The 27,439-nt window shown below is 43.5% G+C and overlaps 2 protein-coding genes across 2 annotated transcripts in view; both read right to left on the reverse strand.

Moving 5' to 3' along the window:
- The window catches only part of LOC111966133 (histone lysine demethylase PHF8), a 33,755-nt gene extending 22,165 nt beyond the window's left edge, over window positions 1-11,590 (reverse strand). The window contains 7 exon segments of the mRNA XM_070444340.1: window positions 2,648-2,859; window positions 3,259-3,400; window positions 6,598-6,758; window positions 9,443-9,572; window positions 9,856-9,941; window positions 10,050-10,381; window positions 11,205-11,590. Of these exon segments, the coding sequence (XP_070300441.1) occupies window positions 2,648-2,859; window positions 3,259-3,400; window positions 6,598-6,758; window positions 9,443-9,572; window positions 9,856-9,941; window positions 10,050-10,147 (829 nt within the window). The 5' untranslated portion in view covers window positions 10,148-10,381; window positions 11,205-11,590.
- Window positions 11,591-12,418: 828 nt separating this feature from the next.
- LOC111966134 (uncharacterized) overlaps window positions 12,419-27,439 on the reverse strand; it is a 111,282-nt gene continuing 96,261 nt past the window's right edge. Inside the window, exons 18-25 of the mRNA XM_070444341.1 lie at window positions 25,790-26,937; window positions 25,296-25,545; window positions 20,564-20,643; window positions 19,969-20,309; window positions 19,427-19,659; window positions 17,187-17,282; window positions 16,929-17,104; window positions 12,419-15,601 (exon numbers count right to left, since the gene is read on the reverse strand). Of these exons, the coding sequence (XP_070300442.1) occupies window positions 14,969-15,601; window positions 16,929-17,104; window positions 17,187-17,282; window positions 19,427-19,659; window positions 19,969-20,309; window positions 20,564-20,643; window positions 25,296-25,545; window positions 25,790-26,937 (2,957 nt within the window). The 3' untranslated portion in view covers window positions 12,419-14,968. The remainder of the gene's footprint in view (window positions 15,602-16,928; window positions 17,105-17,186; window positions 17,283-19,426; window positions 19,660-19,968; window positions 20,310-20,563; window positions 20,644-25,295; window positions 25,546-25,789; window positions 26,938-27,439) is intronic.

Consider the following 27,439-nt stretch of genomic DNA (forward strand, 5'->3'; position numbering starts at 1 on the left):
ACCAAACTATATTCATGGGACAGGTCGAAACACCATGGACATTTAGTAGCTGGTTGTTGCTAACCAAATTTGTCCTTGGAGATAAACATTGGGTTGTTATTTGACTTGGATTGCATAAGTCCTTTTTTTAGCTGGAACTTTGTAGAATTTTTATCATGTTGAGTCATACAAAATCATGCGTTCTCTACTCCGACAATTAATCCACAGATAAAAAGGAGAAACCTATTTTAGTGTTGTTTTCTTTGAAGTTCATCCTTCTGTGGATTTTATATGGCAGTTTGACAACCAACTTTAATGTGCATTACCGCCACCAACTGGAGTGTGGATCTTTCAATCACCACCTTGGGTATGAGTAGATGTGAAAGCGGGACTTGCAGCACATCAAGCGTCTGAAATAGAACCAAGTTCTATGTTAGTGCCAGGCTATGCAGACTCCGCGAGCAGTTTGGGGAATGGGAATTCTTATTTATATATGTATGTGTACATTTTGTTTGCAACGTCTCGCGCACGCTACGTGGCCGTGCTGATCAGCACTGCAAAGCTTACGTTCATTGTGGAATAAAATGTTGATCACTGAAAGGTTGATGTAATAAAGCAACTGTTAAGATTGTTAAATGTCCTGCTGTGTCTTCTCGGTCGCTGAACTTGGTTTTGATATTTCAACACGTCTGGTGCAGATTGACAAAAATCAACATGCGCACACCATGCACGGAGCCTGTCTGGCCAGCATGTTAGCAGCAGAGCTCATTTTCATCCATCAGGCAGACACAGCACGTACAATTATGAACAACGTAAAGGCAGTAATGGATAAAATACATTTAAATGTTGAATCTCCCGTAACACCTCTATATAGTGAGTATGCCAAACATTAGGACCACCTTCCTAATATTGAGTTGCAACCCCCCCCTCCTCAATTCTTCAGGGCGTTGACTCTACAAGGTATCAAAAGGGATGCTGGCCAGGTTTTACGTTGTGCCGCAGGACAACGTGACCGAGAACATTCATTTCCCRCATTTTATCCCATTTAGATGGTAATTAATCTGAACAAAACATGCAACTCCTATAATGAAGCAGCTAATAAAATTATAATTTTCAAATATTTGCCAAAACGTAATTCGCGGGGAAAAGGGAAGACACCATTCTAAACTGCGCCCCTGATGTGAGCATATATGATAGAGATGAAAATCTCTGTTTGAAACTTAGAAAGACATAAAGATGCAACAACGAGGATGAGTTGCTAATAATATGACTAGGATTGTAAATTTGGCTTCTGGACAACGAAAGGAAGATAAGAAAACCAATAGAACAGGAGAGAAATTACATGAGGAAGTCTCATGTTGTTACTCCTATGACCAGAAAAAGTGAAATATTCCTTGCTATTAAAAAAGGCAACCCACAAATAATAACATTAGCATAGCCTTGGGAAGTAGGGTGGCTGAGGGTTCTGAAAAATCAGAATGAAAAAAAATATTCATATAGTTTTTTGGGGAAAAAAATATTATTTTCACAAAAGTAGTGCAGTGGGCCTTTACTAGTCAGGCACTAGGGCTGCAGATTCAAGTGCACCTACCGTCAACAGCTCCAAACAAATAGAAAGACAAGGCATTATTGTTGGGTTTTTTACAGAAATGTTTGGTGATCGACTAGGAATGGCTTGGAGATCAACCGGTAGGGGACCACTGGTTTAGAGAGAGATTAGAGGAACAATAGAGCGCGTAGTACCAGGCCATTAGCAAGTTTGGTAGGCTACAAATCAGCGCCTTTCATTTGCAGTTTTGGATTGGGATTACCTTGACCAACAGTCACAGGGAATTTGACTGCGGTCATGACTCGTGACTGCCGGTGTGGCGGTAATACTGTCACTGCAACTGTCCTACGCCTGGCATCTACTACCATAACTTTTCAAAAGGCACTTAAATGTTTTTGTCTTGCCCATTCATCCTCTGAATGGCACACATACACAATTCATGTCTCAATTGCCTCAAGGTTTAAAAAGCCTTCTTTAACCTGTCTCCTCCCCGTCATCTACACTGACTGAGGTGGATTTAACAAGTACCATCATTAAGGGATCATAGCTTTCACCTGGTCAGTCTCATGAAAAGAGCAGATATTCTTAATATTTTGTATTTTATATTTATTTTTATTTCACCTTTATTTAACCAGGTAGGCTAGTTGAGAACAAGTTCTCATTTGCAACTGCGACCTGGCCAAGATAAAGCAAAGCAGTTTGACACATACAACACAGAGTTACACATGGAATAAACAAACATACAATCAATAATACAGTAGAAAAATCTATATACAGCATGTGCAAATGAGGTAGGATWAGAGAGGTAAGGCAATAAATAGGCCATGGTGGCAAAGTAATTACAATATAGCAATTAAACACTGGAATGGTAGGATGTGCAGAAGATGAATGTGCAAGTTGAGATACTGGGGTGCAAAGGAGCAAGATTTTTTTTTTTAAATAACAGAATGGGGATGAGGTAGATTGATAGGCTATTTACAGATGAGCTATGTACAGGTGCAGTGATCTGTGAGCTGCTCTGACAGCTGGTGCTTAAAGCTAGTGAGGGAGGCAAGAGTCTCAGTGTATAACTATCCAATTGTGCATGTCAGCACAGCAGGAAGATTGCCTAGTGCCAACTGTCCCATAACGGCGCTCTTCTTACCCGTAGTACATGGTACCAGACAGAGGTGCCTCCGAAGTCGATGTGGAAGTCCGTGTAGCTGTCCTTGACCCCCATGAGGCAGTACTTCTGGACATTGGGCCGCTCAAACACTGACTCCTCAGGCCACAGGTTCTCCACCCACGATAGCTTCCTCACTATCTTTGGAGTCTCCACCAGATTGGACAGCCTGGTACAGAACATTGACATTGTGTATATTTAAAACACCAGATTTTACAACAACAGTACTTAAACTACTCTTTTCTGCAGAAACAATTATTATGCCAAGTAATTTCTTACACTCTCAGTATGGCTCTGGCAAAATGGAACTTTTGATCAACCAACTGATGTACTGGTGACAAGRAAGACCACTAGAAAGCAATACCAACCAATGAGTGGACCGGAAGACCCATAAAGAGCAATACCAACCAATGAGTGGACCGGAAGACCCATAAAGAGCAATACCAACCAATGAGTGGACCGGAAGACTCCTAAAGAGCAATACCAACCAATGAGTGGACCAGAAGACCCCTAAAGAGCAATACCAACCAATGAGTGGATCGAAGTGACCCAAGAACAAGCAGTGTACCTGGTCTCAGAGAACTCCAGGCTGATGACGTTGAGGACTCGGTCTCTGTTCGGGCTGTTGTAGTACTCCACAAAGTCCCCTAGACACATCTTCAGGTCAGCTTGGCGAGACACGTCAATCACATCAACCACCCTGTCTGGACCTACAGACAACACGCAATCAACACATAATCACAACTTGCTGCTCCCCAGACTTTATTATCCTATAGTGATCACCCCAGCTTTATTATCCTATAGTGATCAGRGCTGTTACGGTGAGCGTATTACCGCCACACCAGCGGTCACGAGTCATGGTGGCAGTCAAATTCAACGTGACCGTGTAGTCACGGTAATAAGGCTTCTCCAAGGTCTGACGCTAAACACGTGTATGTGACCAATACATTTGATTTCATGCTGCTGATGGTCATTAGAAGTCTACCAAACTTGCTAACTGCCTGGTACTCAGTACTTTATTGTCCCTCTAATCACTCCGACATCAATGCTTATGTTACTGAAAATCTAATCAAACACTTCATGAGAGCCTATGTTGCGCAACATTTCTATAGGCTATGGAATTGCTTGCGAAAACAGAGTGATGGCCTCTATTAGAGGAGGATCCCATCAGCTTTCTATAGGCTAGGCCTACTGTATATACACTGCTCAAAAAAATAAAGGGAACACTTAAACAACACAATGTAACTCCAAGTCAATCACAGTTCTGTGAAATCAAACTGTCCACTTAGGAAGCAACACTGATTGACAATAAATTTCACATGCTGTTGTGCAAATGGAATAGACAAAAGGTGGAAATTATAGGCAATTAGCAAGACACCATATAATAAAGGAGTGGTTCTGCAGGTGGTGACCACAGACCACTTCTCAGTTCCTATGCTTCCTGGCTGATGTTTTGGTCACTTTTGAATGGTGGCGGTGCTTTCACTCTAGTGGTAGCATGAGACGGAGTCTACAACCCACACAAGTGGCTCAAGTAGTGCAGCTCATCCAGGATGGCACATCAATGCGAGCTGTGGCAAGAAGGTTTGCTGTGTCTGTYAGCGTAGTGTCCAGAGCATGGAGGCGCTACCAGGAGACAGGCCAGTACATCAGGAGACGTGGAGGAGGCCGTAGGAGGGCAACAACCCAGCAGCAGGACCGCTACCTCCGCCTTTGTGCAAGGAGGATTAGGAGGAGCACTGCCAGAGCCCTGCAAAATTACCTCCAGCAGGCCACAAATGTGCATGTGTCTGCTCAAACGGTCAGAAACAGACTCCATGAGGGTGGTATGAGGGCCCGACGTCCACAGGTGGGGGTTGTGCTTACAGCCCAACACCGTGCAGGACGTTTGGCATTTGCCAGAGAACACCAAGATTGGCAAATTCGCCACTGGCGCCCTGTGCTCTTCACAGATAAAAGCAGGTTCACACGCACATGTGACAGAGTCTGGAGACGCCGTGGAGAACGTTCTGCTGCCTGCAACATCCTCCAGCATGACCGGTTTGGCGGTGGGTCAGTCATGGTGTGGGGTGGCATTTCTTTGGGGGGCCGCACAGCCCTCCATGTGCTCGCCAGAGGTAGCCTGACTGCCATTAGGTACCGAGATGAGATCCTCAGACCCCTTGTGAGACCATATGCTGGTGCGGTTGGCCCTGGGTTCCTCCTAATGCAAGACAATGCTAGACCTCATGTGGCTGGAGTGTGTCAGCAGTTCCTGCAAGAGGAAGGCATTGATGCTATGGACTGGCCCGCCCGTTCCCCAGACCTGAATCCAATTGAGCACATCTGGGACATCATGTCTCGCTCCATCCACCAACGCCACGTTGCACCACAGACTGTCCAGGAGTTGGCGGATGCTTTAGTCCAGGTCTGGGAGGAGATCCCTCAGGAGACCATCCGCCACCTCTTCAGGAGCATGCCCAGGCGTTGTAGGGAGGTCATACAGGCACGTGGAGGCCACACACACACTACTGAGCCTCATTTTGACTTGTTTTAAGGACATTACATCAAAGTTGGATCAGCCTGTAGTGTGGTTTTCCACTTTAATTTTGAGTGTGACTCCAAATCCAGACCTCCATGGGTTGATAAATTTGATTTCCATTGATCATTTGTGTGATTTTGTTGTCAGCACATTCAACTATGTAAAGAAAAATGTATTTAATAAGAATGTTTCATTCATTCAGATCTAGGATGTGTTATTTTAGTGTTCCCTTAATTTTTTTGAGCAGTGTATTAAGCCCAACGTTTGTATCACAACTAAAGTTACATAAATAACCGCTCAACACAGAATAGTGTTAAAAAAATAACAAAGATAAATAACCGCTCAACACAGATTAGTGTGCACTCCCTCAGAATTTGTTTGTAGAAAATATCCTTTCTATTTTATTCAGCAATGTTCAATTGTATTCTTCATACTATAACATAAAATAATGCCATGGAATTCTAAGCAAATCTTGTCTGCTAAATGAACTAGTGTCGCCCACAGCCATTTGGCATAGCCAGACCAGGACCTAACATAAGGACAACGCATAGTATGCTTTTCTTTTCTTCTGAAATAGACTACATTTTCTTCATATCGTGTTTCTTTAGACCTGTCTAAAATAAATAATGGCTTTAACGTGATGTGTAGGCTATATAACATGGATGTATTAGACTTTTTTTTTTTAAATGTAGATGTTCCAAAGGTCTGTATCAGTGGCTTGTAGGCTTTGCGTGGAAGCCAGGAGAAGCTAAATATGTTTACGTTAATTAACGGTCAACTACCGTGAGACCTGCAGTTATTTGCTTGACAATCACCAGCTAAAGAAATTTCATGACCGCCACAGCCCTAACCATGATCATATACAACTTCACAGAAAAAGTGTTGCGGGAGATAAAACATTAGGTTACTCTGATAACCTACAATAGGTCACATCTCCCATGGTAATGAAATGTCGTTGAGATGTGACTAGTTGAAGAGCAGGTGTACTGTGGGAGGTTTACATTGACATTTCAATCATTAAGCAGATGCTATTATCCAGGGCGACTTCAAGTCAGTGCATGGGGCGGCAGGTAGCCTAGTGGTTAGAGCGTTGGACTAGTAACCGAAAGGTCGCAAGATCGAAACCCCGAGTTGACAAGGTAAAAATCTGTCGTTCTGCCCCTGAACAAGGCAGTTAACCCACTGTTCCTAGGCCGTCATTGAAAATAAGAATTTGTTCTTAACTGACTTGCCTAGTTAAATAAAAGGTAAAATAAAAAATGTATAAATTGAACTAAGGTAGGTAAAGGTAACATAGCAGAGAATTTAATTCAGTGTTATATTTAATTATGTGGGTAAAACCACCACAAAATAATGGCATGTAAAACCAAAAACGGGGAGGATTACCAATATAGTGCTCTACGTCATTGACACCGAAGTTCCCCGGGGGAAGGCTCATGCCCAAGCCGTCCCTCCTGAGGACCATCACGGGAACACTGAAGGAACGCTCCTCCAGGAACTCCACAGTCAGCTGGGCCCCCGACGGCTTCAACAGGACCTCGTCAGCACTGAACAAAACACAGATTGGGAGAGCATGAGGGACATATAGAAATTGAATAACTAGAATAGGCAAAGCACCGTTAGTCTGAGTACCAGTCTATTTWGCTGAGATTCCACTCCTTGCCAGTGCCAAAGAGACTGGCCTTTCGGGAATCTCAGCGTTTAATATGCACTGGATTTTACAGCGGAGTTTTTCATTGAGTTTATTTTATTTTTACAGGGACAGTGCACATTAATCAACGTTTCATTGCTTGTTGGCAGTAACATAAATATTTTCCATGACAACATGTGTTGCCTCAAAAATAGAATTAGTGTTTATAACAAAGTAAAAAACAAATATTTAGCTGTTAGATGGGCAAGTTGAAATGAGCAAGCTTAAAAAAACAAGATGTTTTGTGGTTGGAATTGCAGTATGTATTTAGTTTGAGAATTTAGATGTGAGCAACCAGATACCAATGTGTTCTGTGGAGAAAAAAGTTCCAATATTTGCATAAATTGGTGTGATTAGAGGATAGCTGTGAGGGTTATCAAATCAGGATGAATTCCTCAGTTCTCTTCGAGCTCATTAATGATAGAATGTTCATATATGAAGACGACAGAAAGGCCAGTCTCTTCGGCACATGACATGGAGTACAGTGAGTGGATTAGCTAAAGAGACTGGTATTGCCGCAACAACAAGCTAGCTAAATGTCCAGGTGTTTCGATCAGTCCCCAAAGTAATATAGCTGGTTAACAGTTGGTTTTGGAATTTTAACCTTTATATCATGAACGCGTCTGGTGCGGATTGACAAAATCAACATGCGCACAATTTGACAGTACACTCAATGTGGATGTCATGGTATTCTGATGCAAAATTCTACTCACATCAAGTGTGTTTTATGTTTCCGTCTACGGAACATTGCCACGTTACCACCTATGACGTCACAGCCTGAAGCTGAGCGACTCATCCACGCCTTCATCTCATCCCGTCTGGACTATTATAATGCCCTGTTTGTTGGTGCATCTGCCAAGTGCCTAAGGCTACAATATGTCCAAAACTGTGCTGCACGTTTCCTACCCACACCTCCACCGGCTCCTCATATGCTCACGTGTTGAATTTAAAATTCTGGTTCACACCAACCAAGCTATCCACAACTCTGGACCCAAGTATCTGCCTGACCTCATCCTACCCTCCTGCCCCACACGCACCCTTCGTTCATCCAGGTCCATCTCCCTTCAGCAGCCTCACAGCAGACTGAACACTTCACCATACAGACAGTGTGGTGAAGACGGCGCAATAGCGCCTCTTCAACCTCAGGAGGCTGAAAAAATGTGGCTTGTCACCAAAGACCCTCACTAACTTTTACAGGTGCACAATTGAGCGCATCCTGTTGGGCTGTATCACCGCCTGGTACGGCGACTGCACCGCCCACAATCGCAGGGCTCTCCAGAGGGTGGTGCGGTCTGCACAACGCATCACCGAGGCAAACAACCCGCCCTCCAGGACACCGACAACATCCRATGTCACAGGAAAGCAAAAAAGATCATCAAGGACAACAACCACCCGAGCCACTGCCTGTTCACCCCGCTTTCATCCAGAAGGCGAGGTCAGTACAGGTGCATCAAAGCTGGTACAGAGAGATAGAAGCTGTTTTTCAATCTCAATGTCATCAGATTGTTAAACAGCCACAACTAGCAGAGGTGGCTGCCTACCTACAGACATGATATCATTGGCCACTTTAATAAATGGAACACAAATCACTTTAATAATGCTTTAAGAATGTTTACATATCTTACATTACTCATCTCATATGTATATAACGTATCCTTCACTATCTATTCTTTGCTATCTATTGCATCTTAGCCACTCTGTCACTGCTCATCCATATATTTTATACTTATATATTCTCATCCCATTCCTTTACTAGATTGTGTGTATTAGGTTTTGTGGAATTTGTTAGATATTAGGTTTTGTTGTGGAATTGTTAGATATTACCTGTTAGATACTGCTGCACTGTCAGATCTAGAAACATAAGCATTCCGCTACAATCGCAATAACATCTGCTAACCATGTGTATGTGACCAATACAATTTGATTTGATATGGATGACAAGGCTTTCAGTTGTGTGACTCTTTGGCTGTGGAACACACTTCCAGTCACTATCAGGGCTGCAGAGCTTCTGGCCTGGTTAAAGGCACAGTTAAAAACTGAGCTTTATAGAAAATGACTTTTATTTGTTGTTTTCTTCAGAGCCTCAGGTGTGAGAAAAGCACTTTACAAATGAAATGTCTTATTATTATTACTTCAACGGAGGGAACCAGGGCAGAACTGTAGAGTTAGAAATAATGATTAGTGTGTCACTCCACAATGATACATTAACTGAATACAAAATACAGATTTAAAAGGCCATATTCTGGACCACTCGGATAGAGTTGAGACACTATACTGTATGTCAATGGGCCGAATACAACAGGTGTAGACTTTACATTGAAATGCCTTGTAACGAGCCCATTCCCATCACTGCCGAGTTAAAAAGTAAGACAAATAAATGTACGCAAGCAGAAGCTTTACGCTTGAATTCATTTAGGTGTCAGGTTGGGTTCTTCCTCTGGGAGGGGGTGATTTTAGGTAAATGTAAATAGTAGATATAAAGACAGTGTGGAAGAGAATGAACATGTACTGCATAGACATAATGTAATATGGGAGGTTTACCTTGGGAAGGTGCGGCTACGTAGCTCTCTGACAAACTGTGGAGTGCCAGTCTTTACCGGTCGACCAGAAGTGTCTCTTCCTCCAGTGGCTCCAGCATCAGCCTGCTTGGTTCCTCCACGCCGCTTTCTCACTGCAGAACATAAAGGGGACAACAACAGATTGGGATTACAACCAGAACCACACTACTAAAGGCAGATCAGAAGGCCAAAGAGGAATTGGCATGTGCATTGGCATGTGCATTCCTGTAGAGCTGGGTTTACTAAACCTCTCCTTGAGTACCCCCAGCCATTCCACGTATTTAAAGTATTCAGAACTAGCACATCTGATGCAATAGATTCAAACAGGTCTGAAATACATGTCACATATAACGAGACAGCCTGGAAATCAGATTGAAAGTGACAAGAGGGACTTACTGACAGAGGGCCCATGGGTGACCTGACAGTTGGGGCAGTGGTACAGGTCAATCTCTGCTGCTTTGTCTTCCTCCACTCCAACACAACTAAACAAAAAAAACAATAATGTACACAAACAAAACCAACTTACTCAACTAGCCTACTGTAAAAAGTTGGAAATTAGTAAAGCTCAATGACACTGAAATATAACTTACCTTCCATGGAACCAGTCTTGACAGATGTCACACTCGATCATGAAGCGTGTGACATCATAGGGTAGGCGACACAGGCAGTATACTGGAACCGACGCCATACTGGGAGTGTATGGGAACTAGCACTGCTCTGTGTCTGACTGACAGTTAGACCTAAATCTATGATAGTCTAAATTGGAAATAGGTTAGGGTTGCATTGAGCGCTTAATATATATATATAGTTAAAATGGTGAGGGTACTGAAGCAGCACAGGGCAGTGCCAGTAACAGGTTAACGGTTGTGTCACTTCACTGGGACTAGGTGCCTGTCACACTGTACTGGCCATGGTCAGGCACCTGTTGAACGGGTAGAAAAGAGAGCACAAACGTATCTGTTAAAAACGTATACAGGGATTTGGGTGTTAGGTTAAGGGTAAGAGATATAGGCTAGTCTTACTAACAGAAAGTGTCTTGTTAGTTAGCTACTAACGTTATACTTGGCTTGTTAGCAGTGGGTCTTGCAAGGTAGCCCCCGATTAGCTAAATATAGCTAGCTAACAAGATGCATATTAAACAATATAGCTACAAAAGTTGGCTAACTAATAATATGGCGTATGGGGAGGGGTAGGCCTTGCAAACTGACAGCTTTCACATCTTAATAAAAAATCAGACAAACATCATTATTGGCTAAGTAACGTTAGCTTGCTAGTACTAGGTAGGAAAGTAACATTAGCTAGCAGCTTAGCTAGATACGTAAAGATTGCAGCCTGGCTAACAATAATGGCTTAAGTAGCTAACTATGTAAACTAATGTTAACGAACAAACGAAAAGTACAGTTAATTTAACGTTACCGATGGCTAGCAAGCTGGTAATAATTTGTATTAAATGACTAGCTATGTATTAGTTAGTTRCAATTCAAGACAATATATTTCAGTATTTGGCTACTATAACTGCTGTTTATTCACTAACTTAGCTGCTAGCAGAACATGCTAACCACCGTTGGCTAACGTATGCAACCTAACTAGGTAACGCGTTAGCTAAACATCGGATAAATCTGTATTAATCTAGCTAGTTTAATATCTAGTATTTCATATTCGTTCAYGACAACAACAAAAAAGAGTATTGGAGTAGCTGTATGTAAGTTGCACGTTCAGAAAATCGGTCCGAAATCATTTCTTACCGGGATTTTAATTGTCTGGTTGCTGCAGAGGCCACCGGCCAAGCATTCGAAATCGGTTAAAATCCGTACAAAAGACCGAGGATCGATGAGGCCTTATTATGCAGCGAAAAGTATTTTTAAAATTCCCTTACTGCATAGGTTTTTTTTGCCACAAATTATGTCCAGGTGTGTAGTTTGTCACCAAATATATATTGCAGGGTTTGAATAGATTAAAAGACAACTACATGAGCAATGTTACTATAAACAACTCAGAAATAAAGACATTTGTGATGGAGCAACGGCATTTCAAACCACTCGCAAAGAGACTGTCTGCAGTTGAAATAACAATAAAGTTGCGCTAGTAGCGGGCCTTCAAATGTAGGCAGAGAGGAAGAGGCGAAGCGAGCGGCATAACTGGGCCCGAAATCTGTCTACTCCAGCAGGTGGCGTTTTTTCGCTCACTAGGCGATTAATTTTTGTATGGAGGTCAATGAGTGAGTATCGAATTTGGTTAACAAAAAATGTAATGGCTTATTTGCTACGTGTGGCTTATTTGATTGAATATAAGTTTCGTAATGATTAGATTGTTATGAGTGTATCGATATAAGTAGGATATGTGATATCCCGGCAACTTTGAGAAAAAACACTTCATATCGGAGTTGGTCCTGGTTGTCACTAGTTACTACAGCCACAAAGTCAGACTCCGCCCACTTCCACAATGTATCCTCTTAAAATGTGCTTTTAAATCTAACTTTAACCACACTGCTAACCTTATGGCTAACCCTAATCTTAAATTAAGACCAAAAAGCACATTTTCGTTTTCATGAATTCTTACGATATGGCCCATTTTGACTTTGTGGCTGTGGTAACTAGTGAACACCGTTGTGCCTGTTGTTCACACGCGTATCTGCCCTGTCATTGGCTGGAATAGTCCCACCTGATCTTACCTCCTCCCAAATGCCTTCCATTTTTGAAGACATTTATTTTCATTGTTGGAGCGGCCTCTACAGTATCTGTTCAATATAATGGATAATCTGTGATGTAGGCCGACACAAAATKAAACAATATTTACATTACAGGAAAGTAATCATTCAACTGTAATAACCCTAACCAGCAGCTATTACACCCTATCCACCTAGGTCTCTAATAAAATACATTATTTCAACCATATAATGACAAGACTGGTGAAATTGAGGACAGGTGTGGGTCCAATAGAATAAGTAACAACATGCCCATTAACAGTTTGATGTTTAACACCATTTATTTTTGATTAGTTACAAAACATAAATAAAATCAACAATTAAATTAGTTAACATTTTACAGAGGCTAAATCACCAGCAACATACGTTTTATTTATATATTTTTTCTGTTTAAATATCTTTATAAATCATTGGTTCCCAATCTAGTGTAATATCTGGACACTCAAGTATGTGTCATATAGAAGATCCCAATGGCCTATAGATAGTCTATGCCTGCCCCTTGATAATGTTTTGTTGTTTGTTCAGTGAGTCAAGATGTGAAATGTAAGACAATATTACCATAGAGATAAAGCAAGTTGAGATATCCCTATGATTATATCCACGCTGACAAAACCTCTCGTAATTGAAACATGATGTTGCTCTGTTTCAACACATACTCTAAGAGGAACATAATATATGCATGGAGGGGACTCCATCAACAGAGATGAGAACCAATGTTTTCTAGTATCAGATAACCTCAGATTTTAAATGTTGATCAGAAGAACACAATTTTACATTTTGTACAACCCCATTTCGAAATACAAAAATAATATTTTCTTCTTTTAGATTACATTTTGGTAACACTTCAGGAAAGGGTGAGTTCCACATTTCCTTTTCGTGAATATCATTAAGCGGTGACATATGGTCAACATGTTAGTATTGACTTGACAGCACAGTAACTTCCTCCACTCCACTAATAGTTAGCAACTATATTACTGTGAAAATGTAGGTTGTCTCATAAAAAAATGAATAAAAAAACAACAAATACTGAAAACCATTATGTTAAACTCTATATTCATATGCAATTTGTAACGGTTTTACTTTTCGAACAACCATAAGCGTAAGCACAAACTGTTTTAGCTCCCCAATAGAAATGTCAATGTTTTGTTTTCGTCCTTCCACTTTCAGTAGTTTTAGGGTGAGTTTTCAATTCAATATGAAGCAGTCTGTCTCATACAGTGAGTTCTAAAAGTATTGAGACAGTGACACATTATGTGTTGTTTCGGCTCTATACTCCAGCACTTTGGATTGGAAATTATACAATTAATATACGGTTAAAGTGCAGACTGTCAGCTTTAATCTGAGGGTATTTTCATCATATAGGGTGAACCGTTTAGAAACTATAGCACTTCTTGTACATAGTCCACGTTTTTGGTGCACAGTCACACACACAGTAAAGTATTAATTCAAAAAGGCAATATGAGAACAGCCCCTATACATTTACATGGGTTCTCCATTACCATGAAATTACTTGGCATTTTGTTTGTTTTCTCATCATTGTTTTCCTTAGATGACACCTTCAATATGCAGGGCTGAGACTGGTAGAGGAAATAAAACATTTATCTAAAACAAATGTATTTATTTTAGCTCAAATAAAACATTGATTTATTCCTGATCAATAAGTTACCTCGGAGTTCTGTTGTGCACAGCAGCAGACGTGATAAATATATAAGCACACGTGTAAGTAGATTGCACTAAATTCAGGCAAGTCAAGGTATGTTGTAGCCGTAAGATCATGCAGTCTTAGTCTCGAGTGTGTTTATTCAGTAAGATTTAAATGAAAGCCCACTGAACATATTCATCAATTAAATAAATTTATCAGTGTATTAAGGAAATCAATTGATCAGAATTTAATCATGTTACTCATCAACTTGTTATTTTGAATCTTCTAACCTAGTTGTTACCACTACTTATCAATGTAAAATATAACAATACACAAAGTACATGCCTTGCCAGTGCACTACACCGTACAACAGTATGCTTAGTGACATTGTGGTAGTGATAATAGCCAGGTAGCACCACTATTACCATGCTCCGTGGTGTTACTGTAACATGCTGTTGTTGTAACTGCTTTACATCTCATTGGTAGCCTGTTGAAACATTTGTGCTATATTCATGTAAGATGTTGGCTCACTGTATTGGCTTGTAAATGTCTGGTTGAATGTTGTCAACGTGCTTCTACAAAAATATTTTGTTAAATGCCTTACAGACAAATCACGACAATACAGGATGATAACATTTAGATGACAGTTAGTAATTGCACTTCTAAAATCCATAGTCCTTTTCAATATAAGTAAGCATTGACAAATAAAAAATACAATAATAATTTCCTAATGTTTGTGTTCCTTCATGTCTCTGCTTGGGAGAAGAGTTCAGGGTCCAACTTAGTTGTATTTAAAAAATAACATGACTGTTACTTGGTGTCAAAACACACAAGAGATATGTATTGAGAAAATCAATGGCAACACAAACACACACACACACAAACGTTATGTAAGTTTGTACATCTCAACACTCAAATACAACAATAACCCACCCAGAGTTCCAAATTTCCCCAATGACTTAAATGTAAATGTAAATGTATACTCTACATAGACTCAACCATCTCTCTCATGCACTCCCCATCTCATCTTTACAAACCCACTGGCTTCCATTTTCTCATTCTCAGACATTACCTCTCATAACATACACACTCTCCATCTTTTTTCTCCTTCCCTCGTTCCATCATAATCAACATCACTCTTCCCTTTTTATATTTTCTTCATTTCACTGCTGTCCCAGAGGAAGAGTTGAGGTTGGGGGCGTGGGGTGAAGTTTGGCACTGGATGGTTGAGCAGCAGCAGAGCAGCAGGAGGAGGAGCAGAATGTCCCTCCGGGGCCACCGGTGGCAGCAGCAGCAGGTCCAGTGTCTATGGTTCCCACCACCATGGTTGTGCTAGACCCAGGAATCAGACACCCAGGCTGGGCTAGGTCCAGCTGAGATGACGGGGCCATTTGGGGTATCTGGGAAGGCAACATAGGTTGATTCTGATTCTGTGGTGAGGCTCCTACACCTACATTGGGCTGATTGGGTATCTGTTGTTGCCCAGTCTGTGGCTGTACAGGAGCCGGGGACTGAGACAGTAGTGGAGTCTGGATTAGGGGCTGTTGTTGTAGGCATAGAGGTGATTGCTGAAAGGGCTGTATCTGTAATGGGTGAGGAGGCTGGGCTTGCTGGAGATGTAAACTTTGCTGCAGCTGTGGGACTTGAGGCATGTGTATTTGTTGTTGTTGCTGTGATCCTGGTGGTCCCCCCACCCCGCTCCACTGGCTCAGGCTCCYCCCAGCAGTGTACTGAGCTGGGGCTGGGGAGGCCTGGGGGTTCAGTGGTGCCACAGGGAACCAACCTGGAGGAGCCACCTGGAAAGATGACAGTCAAGACACACTAATGAGCACCATAACACCAAGCATACCATTATAATGTATGCAATAACTAGGGCTTTTGCGGTGACCGTATTACGGCCACACGGGCAGACCGTTGGTCAATGTAATCCCAATCCAAAACTGCAAATGAATGGCGCTGATGAGTAGCCTACCAAACTTGCTAATGGCCCTTGCTAATGATCTGGTACTAAGTGCTCTATTGTTCCTCTAATCAGTCTCTAAACACATCATGATTGAATTTGAATAATCTGAATGATGAGGACAAATAGTGATGGGAKTTAGAGTTTCCGTTCAGAAATAGACATGGGAAAGCCCTGGACTCAATATGCATTTTTAAAACCTGTTCCAAAAGGATCTAAAGGACAACCGGTCCAATCCGAGTGAGGGAAGCAGCAGAAAAGCCAATGGTTTTGCTACTTTATTAAAAGGCTCGGAGCACCGCAGCACGGAGGGAGAGACCGTAACCACTGTTATCTCGCGCTAGACTAACTTCTTGCTAGTAACTTATCGTCCCAATCCGATTACATATTACCTGTCTTGACYGCATCAAACCGCGATATAATTAAACTAATTGAGGGTAGCCATAATGTTACTGCGCTTCTCACTGTCCTACAGTTAGCCTAAACATAACAATAACTCCATTCAGATTATAGCGTAAATAGCATCCTAACTGTTGGCTTTTTGTCATTGTAGCCTTTCTTTCTCATTTCACTTTTAATTCCGTCATTTTAATTCCATCYACCATTAATTAGATATCCACCAACTTTCTTGCTACCCACCAACTTTCTTGCTACCCAAGCAGAGCATCAATGCAGTTCTCTCTCTCGCTGCTCCAAGTGCAAGGATCAAAGTGCATGCCTGTTTTTGCAACTTTTTCCAAATCCTCTTTATAGAGTTGTATCATGCAGCTCTTATGTTTTGATTTCTAAGACATTCCCAGGTTTATAGACCTATCACAACTAAATACATAACGGATTTTATTGTGATGGCTATATTAAATGGATTTATTAGACTTAAAACATTTTTCTGACTCATGTAGTAGTAGTAGTAACAGTAGTAGTAGTAACAACAGTAGTAGTAGTAGTAGTAGTAACAGTAGTAGTAGTAGTAACAGTAGTAGTAGTAGTAACAGTAGTAGTAGTAGTAACAAAAGTAGTAGTGGTAACATTAGCAGTAGTAACAGTAGTAGTAGTAGTAGTAGTAACAACAGTAGTAGTAGTAGTTATTGGTAGCTTGCAGTCATAGACTGAATTGTACATCAACTGTACGTATAGGTCACAAGTAGGTGGACCTTGTACTTTACCTCTGTGGGCTTTGGCCAGCCTCTCAACTCCTGCACCTGCTGAATCTGCTTGATCTGATTGAGCGAGGGCTTGGGATGGGTGGGACCCACTGTCTCCTTCGTCCAATCATCAACCAGTCTGTGCAAGTCATCTGTGAACGTGCTCTTCCTGGCACCTTGGGAGGGAGGACTGTGGTCTGAGAAAAGAAAAAGGGAAGATATTCAATCRAACACTTTATTTAGAGGAAGAGGAATAGTTTTGGTGAAACCTTTACTTACCTCTTTTAGTAGTCAGTAGACTGGTGTGTTCTGGGTTGCAGTACGGTGGTAGTCTGCTCTGTTCTCCGCCTGAAAAACTACTGGACTGCTGGATACCTTCACGAGATACAACAGACAGTCAGATATCACATGTACAGCGCCTCTGGAAAGTATTCAGATCCCTTGACGTTTTCCACATGTTGTTACGTTACAGCCTCATTCTAAAATGGATTAAATTGTTTTTTCCCCCTCATCAATCTACACACAATACCCCTTAATGACAAAAACAAGTTTGTAGAAATGTTTGCTAATTTATAAAAAAAAAAAAAATGGAAATATCACATTGACATAGATTTCAGACCCTTTACTCAGTACTTTGTTGAAGCACCTTTGGCAGCGATTACAGCTTYGAGTCTTCTTGGGTATGACACTAAAAGCTTGGCACACCTGTATTTGGGGAGTTTCTCCTATTGTTCTCGGCAGATCTCTCAAGCTCTGTCAGGTTAGATGGGGAGCGTTGCTGTGCAGCTATTTTCAGGTCTCTTCAGAGATGTTCGATTGGGTTCGAAAGCCGATCGAACACTCATGCGATGTCTTGGCTGTGTGCTTAGGGTCATTGTCTTGATGGAAGGTGAACCTTTGCCCCAGTCTGAGGTCCTGAGCGCACTGGAGCAGGCTCTCATCAAGGGTTCTCTCTGTACTTTGCTCCGTTCATCTTTGTCTCGATCCTGACTAGTCTCCCAGTACCTGCCTCTGAAAAACATCCCCACTGCATGATGCTGCCACCACCATGCTTCACCGTAGGGATGGTGCCAGGTTTCCTTCAGACGTGACGCTTGGCATTCAGGCCAAAGAGTTTAATCTTGGTTTCATCAGACCAGAGAATCCTTTAGGTGCCTTTTGGCAAACTCCATTTTTTATTTGTTTTAATTTTTACCTTTATTTAACTAGGCAAGTCAGTTAAGAACAAATTATAATTTACAATGACGGCCTACCGGGTAACAGTGGGTTAACTGCCTTTCCCAGATCTGTTCTCTATGGACAATTCCTTCGACCTCATGGCTTGGTTTTTGCTCTGACATGCACTGTCAACTGTTGGACCTTATATAGACAGGTGTGTGCCTTTCCATATCATATTGTCACAATCTTGGAAATGAGCAGACCAAGGCGCAGCGTGAATTGAGTTCCACATCTTTAATAACAAAGTGAAACTAGAAACAAAATAACAAAACGTACAAAGACCGTGACGATGTAGTGCTCAAACACACTAGCTCAAACAATATCCCACAAATGCAGGTGGGGAAAAAGCCTACCTAAATATGATCCCCAATTAGAGGCAATGATTACCAGCTGCCTCTAATTGGGAACCACACAAACCACCAACCTAGAAATCTATAAACTAGATAACCCCCCCAGTCACGCTCTGACCTAAACACCATAGAGAACCGAGGGCTCTCTATGGTCAGGGCGTGACACATATCATGTCCACAGATGGACTTGTAGAAACATCTCAAGGATGATCAATGGAAACTGGATGCACCTGAAATAAATTTTGAGTCTCATAGCAAAGGGTCTGAATACCTATGTAAATAAAGTATTTCTGTTTTACATTTTTTTAATACATGAGAAAAAATATCTAAAAACCTGTTTTTGCATTGTCATTATGGGGTGTTGTGTGTTTTATTTATTTTTTATTTTACCGTTATTTTACCAGGTAAGTTGACTGAGAACACGTTCTCATTTGCAGCAACGACCTGGGGAATAGTTACAGGGGAGAGGAGGGGGATAAATGAGCCAATTATAAACTGGGGATTATTAGGTGACCATGATGGTTTGAGGGCCAGATTGGGAATTTAGCCAGGACACCGGGGTTAACACCCCTACTCTTACGATAAGTGCCATGGGATCTTTAATGACCTCAGAGAGTCAGGACACCCGTTTAACGTCCCATCCGAAAGACGGCACCCTACACAGGGCAGTGTCCCCAATCACTGCCCTGGGGCATTGGGATATTTTTTAGACCAGAGGAAAGAGTGCCTCCTACTGGCCCTCCAACACCACTTCCAGCAGCATCTGGTCTCCCATCCAGGGACTGACCAGGACCGACCCTGCTTAGCTTCAGAAGCAAGCCAACAGTGGTATGCAGGGTGGTATGCTGCTGGCAAGTAGGGGGAAGGGGGAAGGGGGGGGGGGAGAGAGAAAAATACAAGGAGATCGAGATTGAAAGACCGAAAGTAGACCCAGGAAGAGAGATTGGTTACCAGGGTGACCAGTGACTCCATTGTTGTCTATGTGGGAGTGGGGTCTGGGTCGGAGCTTGGCTTTGGCCGGGCGGGGCCTGCGGGGGGAGAGGGCTGACGCTCCCGAGGGAAGGGTTGGGGTGCGAGGCAGAGGCAGGGTAGGCCGGTGCTCTTTGAGGGAGCGGAGCTGTTTGTACAGCTCCTGGAGCTCTGTGTTCTGCTGAGCCTGCAGGGACACCACCTCCTTGATGTGTCTGGCAAGAGGTAGAACACAGGGAGAGGAAAGAGGAAGGGGAGAAGGGAGGAAGGGAAATTAACAGAATGGAGTTTGGGAGATCATTAATGATAGAGAGACAGAGAAATAATTGAGGAGGAGAAAGTGAGGACATTTGAGAATATAGGCAGGCAGGGATAAAGTGGAATGGGAGGGAGGAAGAGAATAAAAATTGGTTAGTCAAAATGGGAAAAAGGTCAATTCAGTAGATACTTCAGTTTCTTTCTTTCTTTCTTTCTTGATTGGGTTCATTATAATCTAATCTTTCCTTATCCCCTCCATGTCTCACTTCTCTCTCAGCTTGTGCAGCTCCTTCCTCAGGTCTTCACCCCCCATTTCACTCTCCTCATCATCACTACTGCCTAGGGGTGAGTGACCATGCCCATGTCCTCGGGGTGGGTGGCTCAGTGCTGGATTCTTCTTCCCTTCCTCTCCCTCTTTCCCTCGGGCCCTCCTCCTTTCTCTCTCCAGGTCAGGAGACACAGGGGAGCTGTCTGTTAGCTCTTTCTCCTCTCTTTGGGCCTCCGTCTGGGTGACAGAGAAGCGCCCCACTTTCCTGTGACTGCTGCCTATACCGGAGGCTGCCTCTTTGGGGGGAGAGGCCTCGGGGAGCTGGGGCACTGCGGTGACCTGGAGAAATGTGAGTCATTAACTTTGATTGTGTTCCTCCCCCACCAGCGTATTCTGATATTTAAACAGGAAGGGATTTTCAGGATTATCAGAAAGTTCTAGGCACCTGATAGATCTGAAATAATTGATTAGACGTGGTAGTAGGTATCTTGTCCCCTCGTACACTGGGTGGATATTTTACCATAATTCTTACACCTATCAGATTTCAGATCTATTGTCTAGGGGGCTAGTTTTTTTTTCTGGATGGGCCGTACCCGAAATCGTCCTTTGAGTGAGTGGGTAGGGTTGGAGGAAGCTCCCTCTCTGACTGCCTGGCTGCCTCTAGAGTGACCATCTAGTAAAAAGAGGGTGAATGAAAAACAAGGGGAAGAGAAAGAGAATACACAGAGAGACAAGGACACAGAGACAGGCATAGAGACAGACATTCACATGAGTGAGGACAAGGTAGAGCCACAGAGACAAACACACACAAAGAGGGACACACCGAAGCACAGAGATAAGACATGGACACACAGACACCACAAACACAGAAGAACAGAGTTAAAAATCATTGAATCACACGACATCACATCAGCATCAGCACACCACCCTGTGACTGTACAATAGATTGTATGCATTGTATACAAGCTAACAGTACATGCATGACTATGGGAAAGTGTGTGTACATTACGTTGATTTAGAAAACTATAGTATTTTTACAATGCTTTTCTGTCCTTTTATTACACGGACAGGAATAAACAAAAAGGTAATGATAAAGACAACTAAAGATACAGTACATCTACAATAAAAGCATGCTTAAATAAGCATGACATGTTATGGGATGTGGGGAAGTGTGGTAGATAAGTGATTAATCATAACATCAAATATAAATCTATTTTAGGGGAGGGGTCAGTTAGTTCAACGTTTGTATCAGTTTATCCCCACCCACCCACACACATCCATTCTCTCTCACACACTCATAGACAGTGTCCCAATAACATACTACACCCCACACTAACATCACACGTCAATCAACCAATCAACATCAATTAATCAACCAATCAATTCATTGATTGACATTATGAATTCACTTGGATAAACAGTGATGTTGTCCGTGTTGTATGATATTTGGCAGCTCTTAAACAGAAAGTGTGTATATCACAGGAGGTTGGTGGCACCTTAATTTGGGAGAACGGGCTTGAGGTAATGACTGGAATTGGTGGAACGGTATCAAATACATCAAACACGTGGTTTCCAGGTGTTTGATGCCATTCCATTTGCTCCGGTCCAGCCATTATTATGAGCCGTCCTCCCCTCAGCAGCCTCCTGTGATACACACAGATGTTGAACATAAGGTATGTAACGTGCTGTATGTTCATGCTAAATCTACAATAAACATTCACATATAACTAAACTACAGTGGAACAACTAATACATGCAAGCATAGCAGTCTTCTAAAACAATGTGGCTTATTGGCTCAGCCTTATATTTTATTATTTGTTTTCTTTTTATTTAACCTTTATTTAACTAGGCAAGCCAGTTAAGAACACATCCTTATTTACAATGACGGCCTTATAAATGCCTATGCAGGTAAGAAAGAAACCGAATAGGTAGTTGCTTCTAAACCCGGCACTGAACAATGTGCACAATGTATAGTCAATTATGAGGTCACTATAATCTAGGATATTACATACAGAACATACTGGCAAGCAATTGACTCATTTATAAAGCATTGCATAATGTATTGCATTTCTAATGGGGTGATTGTCATGACATTTGCCAAGTGTGAGTGAGCACTCAAAGTGTGAGGTGCTCAGTCTGAGCAGGTGAAGCGTAGAGCAGTGTGTGGTTGCTATGTGGTGGGCACTGACTGAGCAGTGTGCAGTGGCCTTTACCCTCTGAGAGCAGAGTGGGGGTGTGGTGGGGCTGGTGGGGGTCATAAAGGGGTCTAATGCTCTCATATCCTGGGTGCAGCAAGTAGCCAGGCGCAATTCTGATATCCAGAGTTACATATGTAAACTCATTATCAGCCTCCTTATATTGCCCATCTCTTTCTTCCTCTTCTCTCCTCCTCCTCATCCCCATCTCTCTCTTTCTTCCTACACTCTCCTCTTCTCTCCTCCTCCTCATCCCCATCTCTCTCTTTCTTCCTACACTCTCCTCCTCATCCCCATCTCTCTCTTTCTTCCTACACTCTCCCCTTCTCTCCGCCACTCTCCCATCTCTCTCTTTTTTCCTACACTCTCCCTTCTCTCCTCCTCCTCATCCCCCCTTTATCTTTCATCCTACACTCCCACTTTTCTCTCCTCTTCACCCCATCTCTCTCTTTCTTCCTACACTCTCCCCCTCCTCATCCCCATCTCTCTCTTTTCTTCCTACACTCTCCTCCTCCTCATTCCCCATTTATCTTTCTTCCTAACACTCTCCTCCTCCTCATTCCCCATTTATCTTTCATCCTACACTCTCCACTTTTCTCCTCCTCTTCACCCCCATCTCTCTCTTTCTTCCTACACTCTCCCCCTCCTCATCCCCCATCTCTCTCTTTCTTCCTACACTCTCCTCCTCCTCATCCCCATCTCTCTCTTTCTTCCTACACTCTCCTCCTCCTCATTCCCCATTTATCTTTCTTCCTACACTCTCCCCTTCCTCACCCCATCTCTCTCTTTCTTCCTACACTCTCCCCTTCTCTCCTCCTCCTCACCCCCCATCTCTCTCTTCTTCCTACACTCTCCATTCTCTCCTCCTCCTCATCACCCCATCTCTTTTCTTTCTTCTACACTCTCCTCTTCCTCACCCCATCTCTCTCTTTCTTCCTACTCTCCTCTTTTCTCCTGCTCTCATCCCCATCTCTCTCTTTCTTCCTACACTCTCCCTTTCTCTCCTCCACCTTCCCCATCTCTCTTTCTTCCTACACTCTCCCCTTCTCTCCTCCTCCTCATCCCCCTTTATCTTTCATCCTACACTCTCCACTTTTCTCCTCCTCTTCACCCCCATCTCTCTCTTTCTTCCTACACTCTCCCCCTCCTCATCCCCCATCTCTCTCTTTCTTCCTACATCTCCTCCTCCCTCATTCCCCATTTATCTTTCTTCCTACACTCTCCTCCTCCTCATTCCCCATTATCTTTTCATCCTACACTCTCCACTTTTCTCCTCCTCTTCACCCCATCTCTCTCTTTCTTCCTACACTCTCCCCTCCTCATCCCCATCTCTCTCTTTCTTCCTACACTCTCTCCTCCTCATCCCCCATCTCTCTCTTTCTTCTTCTACACTCTCCTCCTCCTCATTCCCCATTTATCTTTCTTCCTACACTCTCCCCTTCCTCACCCCATCTCTCTTTTCTTCCTACACTCTCCATTCTCTCCTCCTCCTTCACCCATCTCTTTCTTTCTTCCTACACTCTCCTCTTCTCCACCCCATCTCTCTCTTTCTTCCTACACTCTCCCATTCTCTCCTCCTCCTCACACCCACTTCTCTCCTTTCTTCCTACACTCTCCTCTTTTCTCCTGCTCCTTCTCCCCATCTCTCTCTTCTTCCTACACTCTCCCCTTCTCGCCTCCTCCTCCTCCCAGTACATCGACAGGGCCAAGCGTCGTCTTGCCATCCAGGCCTATATACTAGGCAGTGTCAAAGGAAGCCCAAAAAAAGTGTCAAAGACTCCAGTCACCCAAGTCATAGACTGTTTTCTCTGCTACCGCCGCAAGTGGATCCGGAGCGCCAAGGCTAGGACCAAAAGGCTCCTTAACGACTTCTAACCCCAAGCCATAAGACTGCTGAACAATTAATCAATTGGCCACCGGATTATTATCATTGACACCCTCGCCTCTCCATTTCTTTTTTACACTGCTGCTACTCGTTGTTTATTATCTTTGCACAGTCACTTCACCCCTACCTACATGTAGAAATTACCTCAACTAACCTGTACCCCGCACTTGACTCAGTACCGGTTCCCTTGTATATATGCCTCGTTATTGTTATTTTATTGTGTTACTTTTTTTATTACTTTTTTTTTAGTCTACTTGGTAAATATTTTTTAACTCTTTCTTGAACTGCACATGTTGGTTAAGGGCTTATAAGTAAGCATTTCACGGTAAAGTCTACACTTGTTGTATTCGGTGCATGTGAACAATAAAGTTTGATTTGATCCCCTCATCTCGCTCTTTCTTCTCTCTTCTTTTCTACATTATTCAGGCAGGGTGAGTAACCTCCCTCATGCAGGCCAGGCAGGGTGATAACCTCTCATGCAGGGCCCAGGCAGGGTGAGTAACCCCCCTCATGGGCCCAGGCAGGGTGAGAACCCCCTCATGCAGCCCAGCAGGGGAGTAACCCCCCTCATGCAGGCCCAGGCAGGTGTGAGTAACCCCCCCTCATGCAGGCCCAGGCAGGGTGAGTAACCCCCTCCCATGCAGGCCCAGGCAGGGTGAGTAACCTCTTCAGCACCAGGCAGGGTGAGTAACCCCCCTCATGCAGGCCCAGGCAGGGTGAGTAGAACCCCCCTCATGCAGCCGCAGGCAGGTGGAAGAACACCCCTCTCAGGCCCAGAGGCGTGAAGAACCCCCCTCATGCAGGCCCAGGCAGGGTGAAGAACCCCCCTCATGCAGGCCCAGGCAGGGTGAAGAACCCCCCTCATGCAAACAAAAAAGATAGCCAAATAATGCAGTTAAGCCATTCTGCAAAACAAAACAATTCAAAACAAAAGAGTAATGTTTCATGTAGCGATATCGTCAACACCAACACTATACAACAAAGACAATCTTATAACAATAGAAATACAAGAAAATTATAAGACTACAGTTACTTATTACCAAAAGATTAGTTAAAAAATAACAAATAAATAATCATTCCTGTCAAGATAAGATTAGCAGAAATTACAGAACTATGTTACACTATACAGAATTACACTAAACGTAACTAGACAACATTTGTATTTTAGATAAACACCCCAACCAACAAACACCCCATTCAACCTCTCTTTCTCTCTCTCTCTCTCTCTCTCTATAAACACGCTACCTTGCTTGACTCTGGGCTTCTTGAACAAGCTGGCGGAGTGGCGCAGTTTGCACGCCCAGCTTTTGAATTTGCGAGTCCAGGATTTCTTGCTAACGGGATTTCTGATACTAGGACATGTCAGGTTTAGGCCAAAATATCCACCTCCTGCATTATGCTGTGGCGGTCCATGGCCCAGGGGGATGGGGTGCAGATTGGGGGGCCACGTAGTGACTTCTCCTGGGGTACTGGTGTCAGAGTGAGAGGGGGCAGCCTGGAGGGGATAGGTAACATAGCGATAAGGTAAGAGTGGCTGCAGCCATGGGGGTAATGGTAGAGACACTCAGAGAGAAAAGGAGAGATACTGAAATATCATGAGTACATTACAAGAACCATAGCATCGAAAAATACATGTATCTATCAATTTATAACAACAAGGCAATCAAAGCAGTGATCTTTACTAAATGTTTCAGGAAGAAGTCAATCAAACACTATTCAGATATGTCAACCTCACTTACAAGAACGGTGGGTTCTCCAGGGATAGGCGGTGGCCCGGCAGAGTCTCCATGTGGCGGGGCCAGGGGAGAGGAAGGGGGGGAGGCGGAGGAGAGAGACGGGGCGGGCTGCTGCTCCACCGGGCCTGTTGGAGGAGCCTCCTCCCCCACTCCTCTCCCCCTCTCCAGGTCAGGAGAGGTAGAGGAGGAGCGGGAGGAGGTGGAGGAGGTGGTGGAGGAGGAGGAATGAGGAGAGGTGTCTGAGGAGGAGGAGGCAGGAGTAGGGAAGGAGGAGGGATGGAGCGAGTGCGGCTCCGAGGATTCATCCCCTCCTGCCGATGTGGAGGCTGCTGACACTGCGGTGGGACCTGCGGTAGAAACCACAGCAGCTCCCCCCGTCACAGCTGCCCCACTACTATACTCCTGATACAACAAGTTCCTCAGCTTTTCATCCAGAGTCTTAATGCGGTTGTCTACAAACTCGATTTTGGGAGGGCCCTCGCTGTCCGACTCAGCCACAGAGGATGGTTGGACCGGGGAGGGTGTCAGGGTGAGGGAGAGAGGGTATAGGGGGGCATCGGAGGTTGTGTTAATGTTGAGGGGCAGAGTGGAGTCTGAGGAGTGGTGTAGGGGTGCAGAGTGACTGACTTTATCCTCGGTCACAATGGCCTCCCATGTAGACAGCTCCCACTCTGACTGTTGGAACGACGGCTGCTCCTGCTGGGGCACCTGCTGCTTCTGCTGAGGGTTAACCTCTTGTTGCTGTTGTTGTTGTTGTTGTTGATGAGCTTGCTGTTGTTGCACCAGTGCCATGTTTAGTAGCTGTACTGGTTGTTGTTGGACATACTGTTGGTTCACTGACTGGGCTAGCAGCGCAGGTTGCTGCTGCAACACATCTCCCTGTATGGCAGTTCCAGCCATAAAAGACTGTTGTTGTTGTTGTTGGAGCATTTCCTGTTGCTGCTGAATATCTAGTGCCTGTTCCAGACCTAACTGTTGCTGATGCTGTTGCTGCAGGTCAATCGCTGCCTGTTGCTGTTGTTGTTGTTGTTGTGGTAACTGGTGTAGCTGTGGCTGTTGTTGTTGTGGTAGCTGTGGCTGTTGTTGTTGTGGTAGCTGTGGCTGTTGTTGTTGTGGTAGCTGTGGCTGTTGTTGTTGTATGATTGTGGTAGCTGTGGTGTTGTTGGAGTTGCTGGGCTAGTTAGTTGTTAGCTGGCCTGTCTGTTGTTGTTGGTAGCTGTGGCTCGTTTGTTCGTTGTCGGTAGCTGTGGCTGTTGTTTGTAACGTGTGTACTGGTTTACTGTGTTGTTGTGTCGGTGGTAACTGGGTGTGTAAGCTTGGTGTGTAATGATTTTGTCGTGTTGTGGTAACTGGATGTAGCTGTTGTTGTTGTTTGGTAACTGGTGTAGCGTTGGGGGGGGTTTTTTTATGGGGTTTGCGTGGTTTTTGTGTGGTTTTTTGTTGGGTTTGGTGGGTTTTTTGTGTTTTTCGCGTTATTTTTTGGGGGGCGCGTGTGGGGTTTTGGGGTTTGGGTCTTTTTTTTGGTTTTGGTTTTTTTTTGGTTCTTTTGTTTGGGTTGATACAATTTAAGTAGCGATACCGGGTAAATACATATGAGATGATACTGTAGGGTATGGTAAACCCCATAACAGTCATAGTTTAAAGTGGCTATGG

This window comes from Salvelinus sp. IW2-2015, linkage group LG7 (genome assembly GCF_002910315.2).
Source record: "Salvelinus sp. IW2-2015 linkage group LG7, ASM291031v2, whole genome shotgun sequence".
NCBI classification, from domain to species: domain Eukaryota; kingdom Metazoa; phylum Chordata; class Actinopteri; order Salmoniformes; family Salmonidae; genus Salvelinus; species Salvelinus sp. IW2-2015.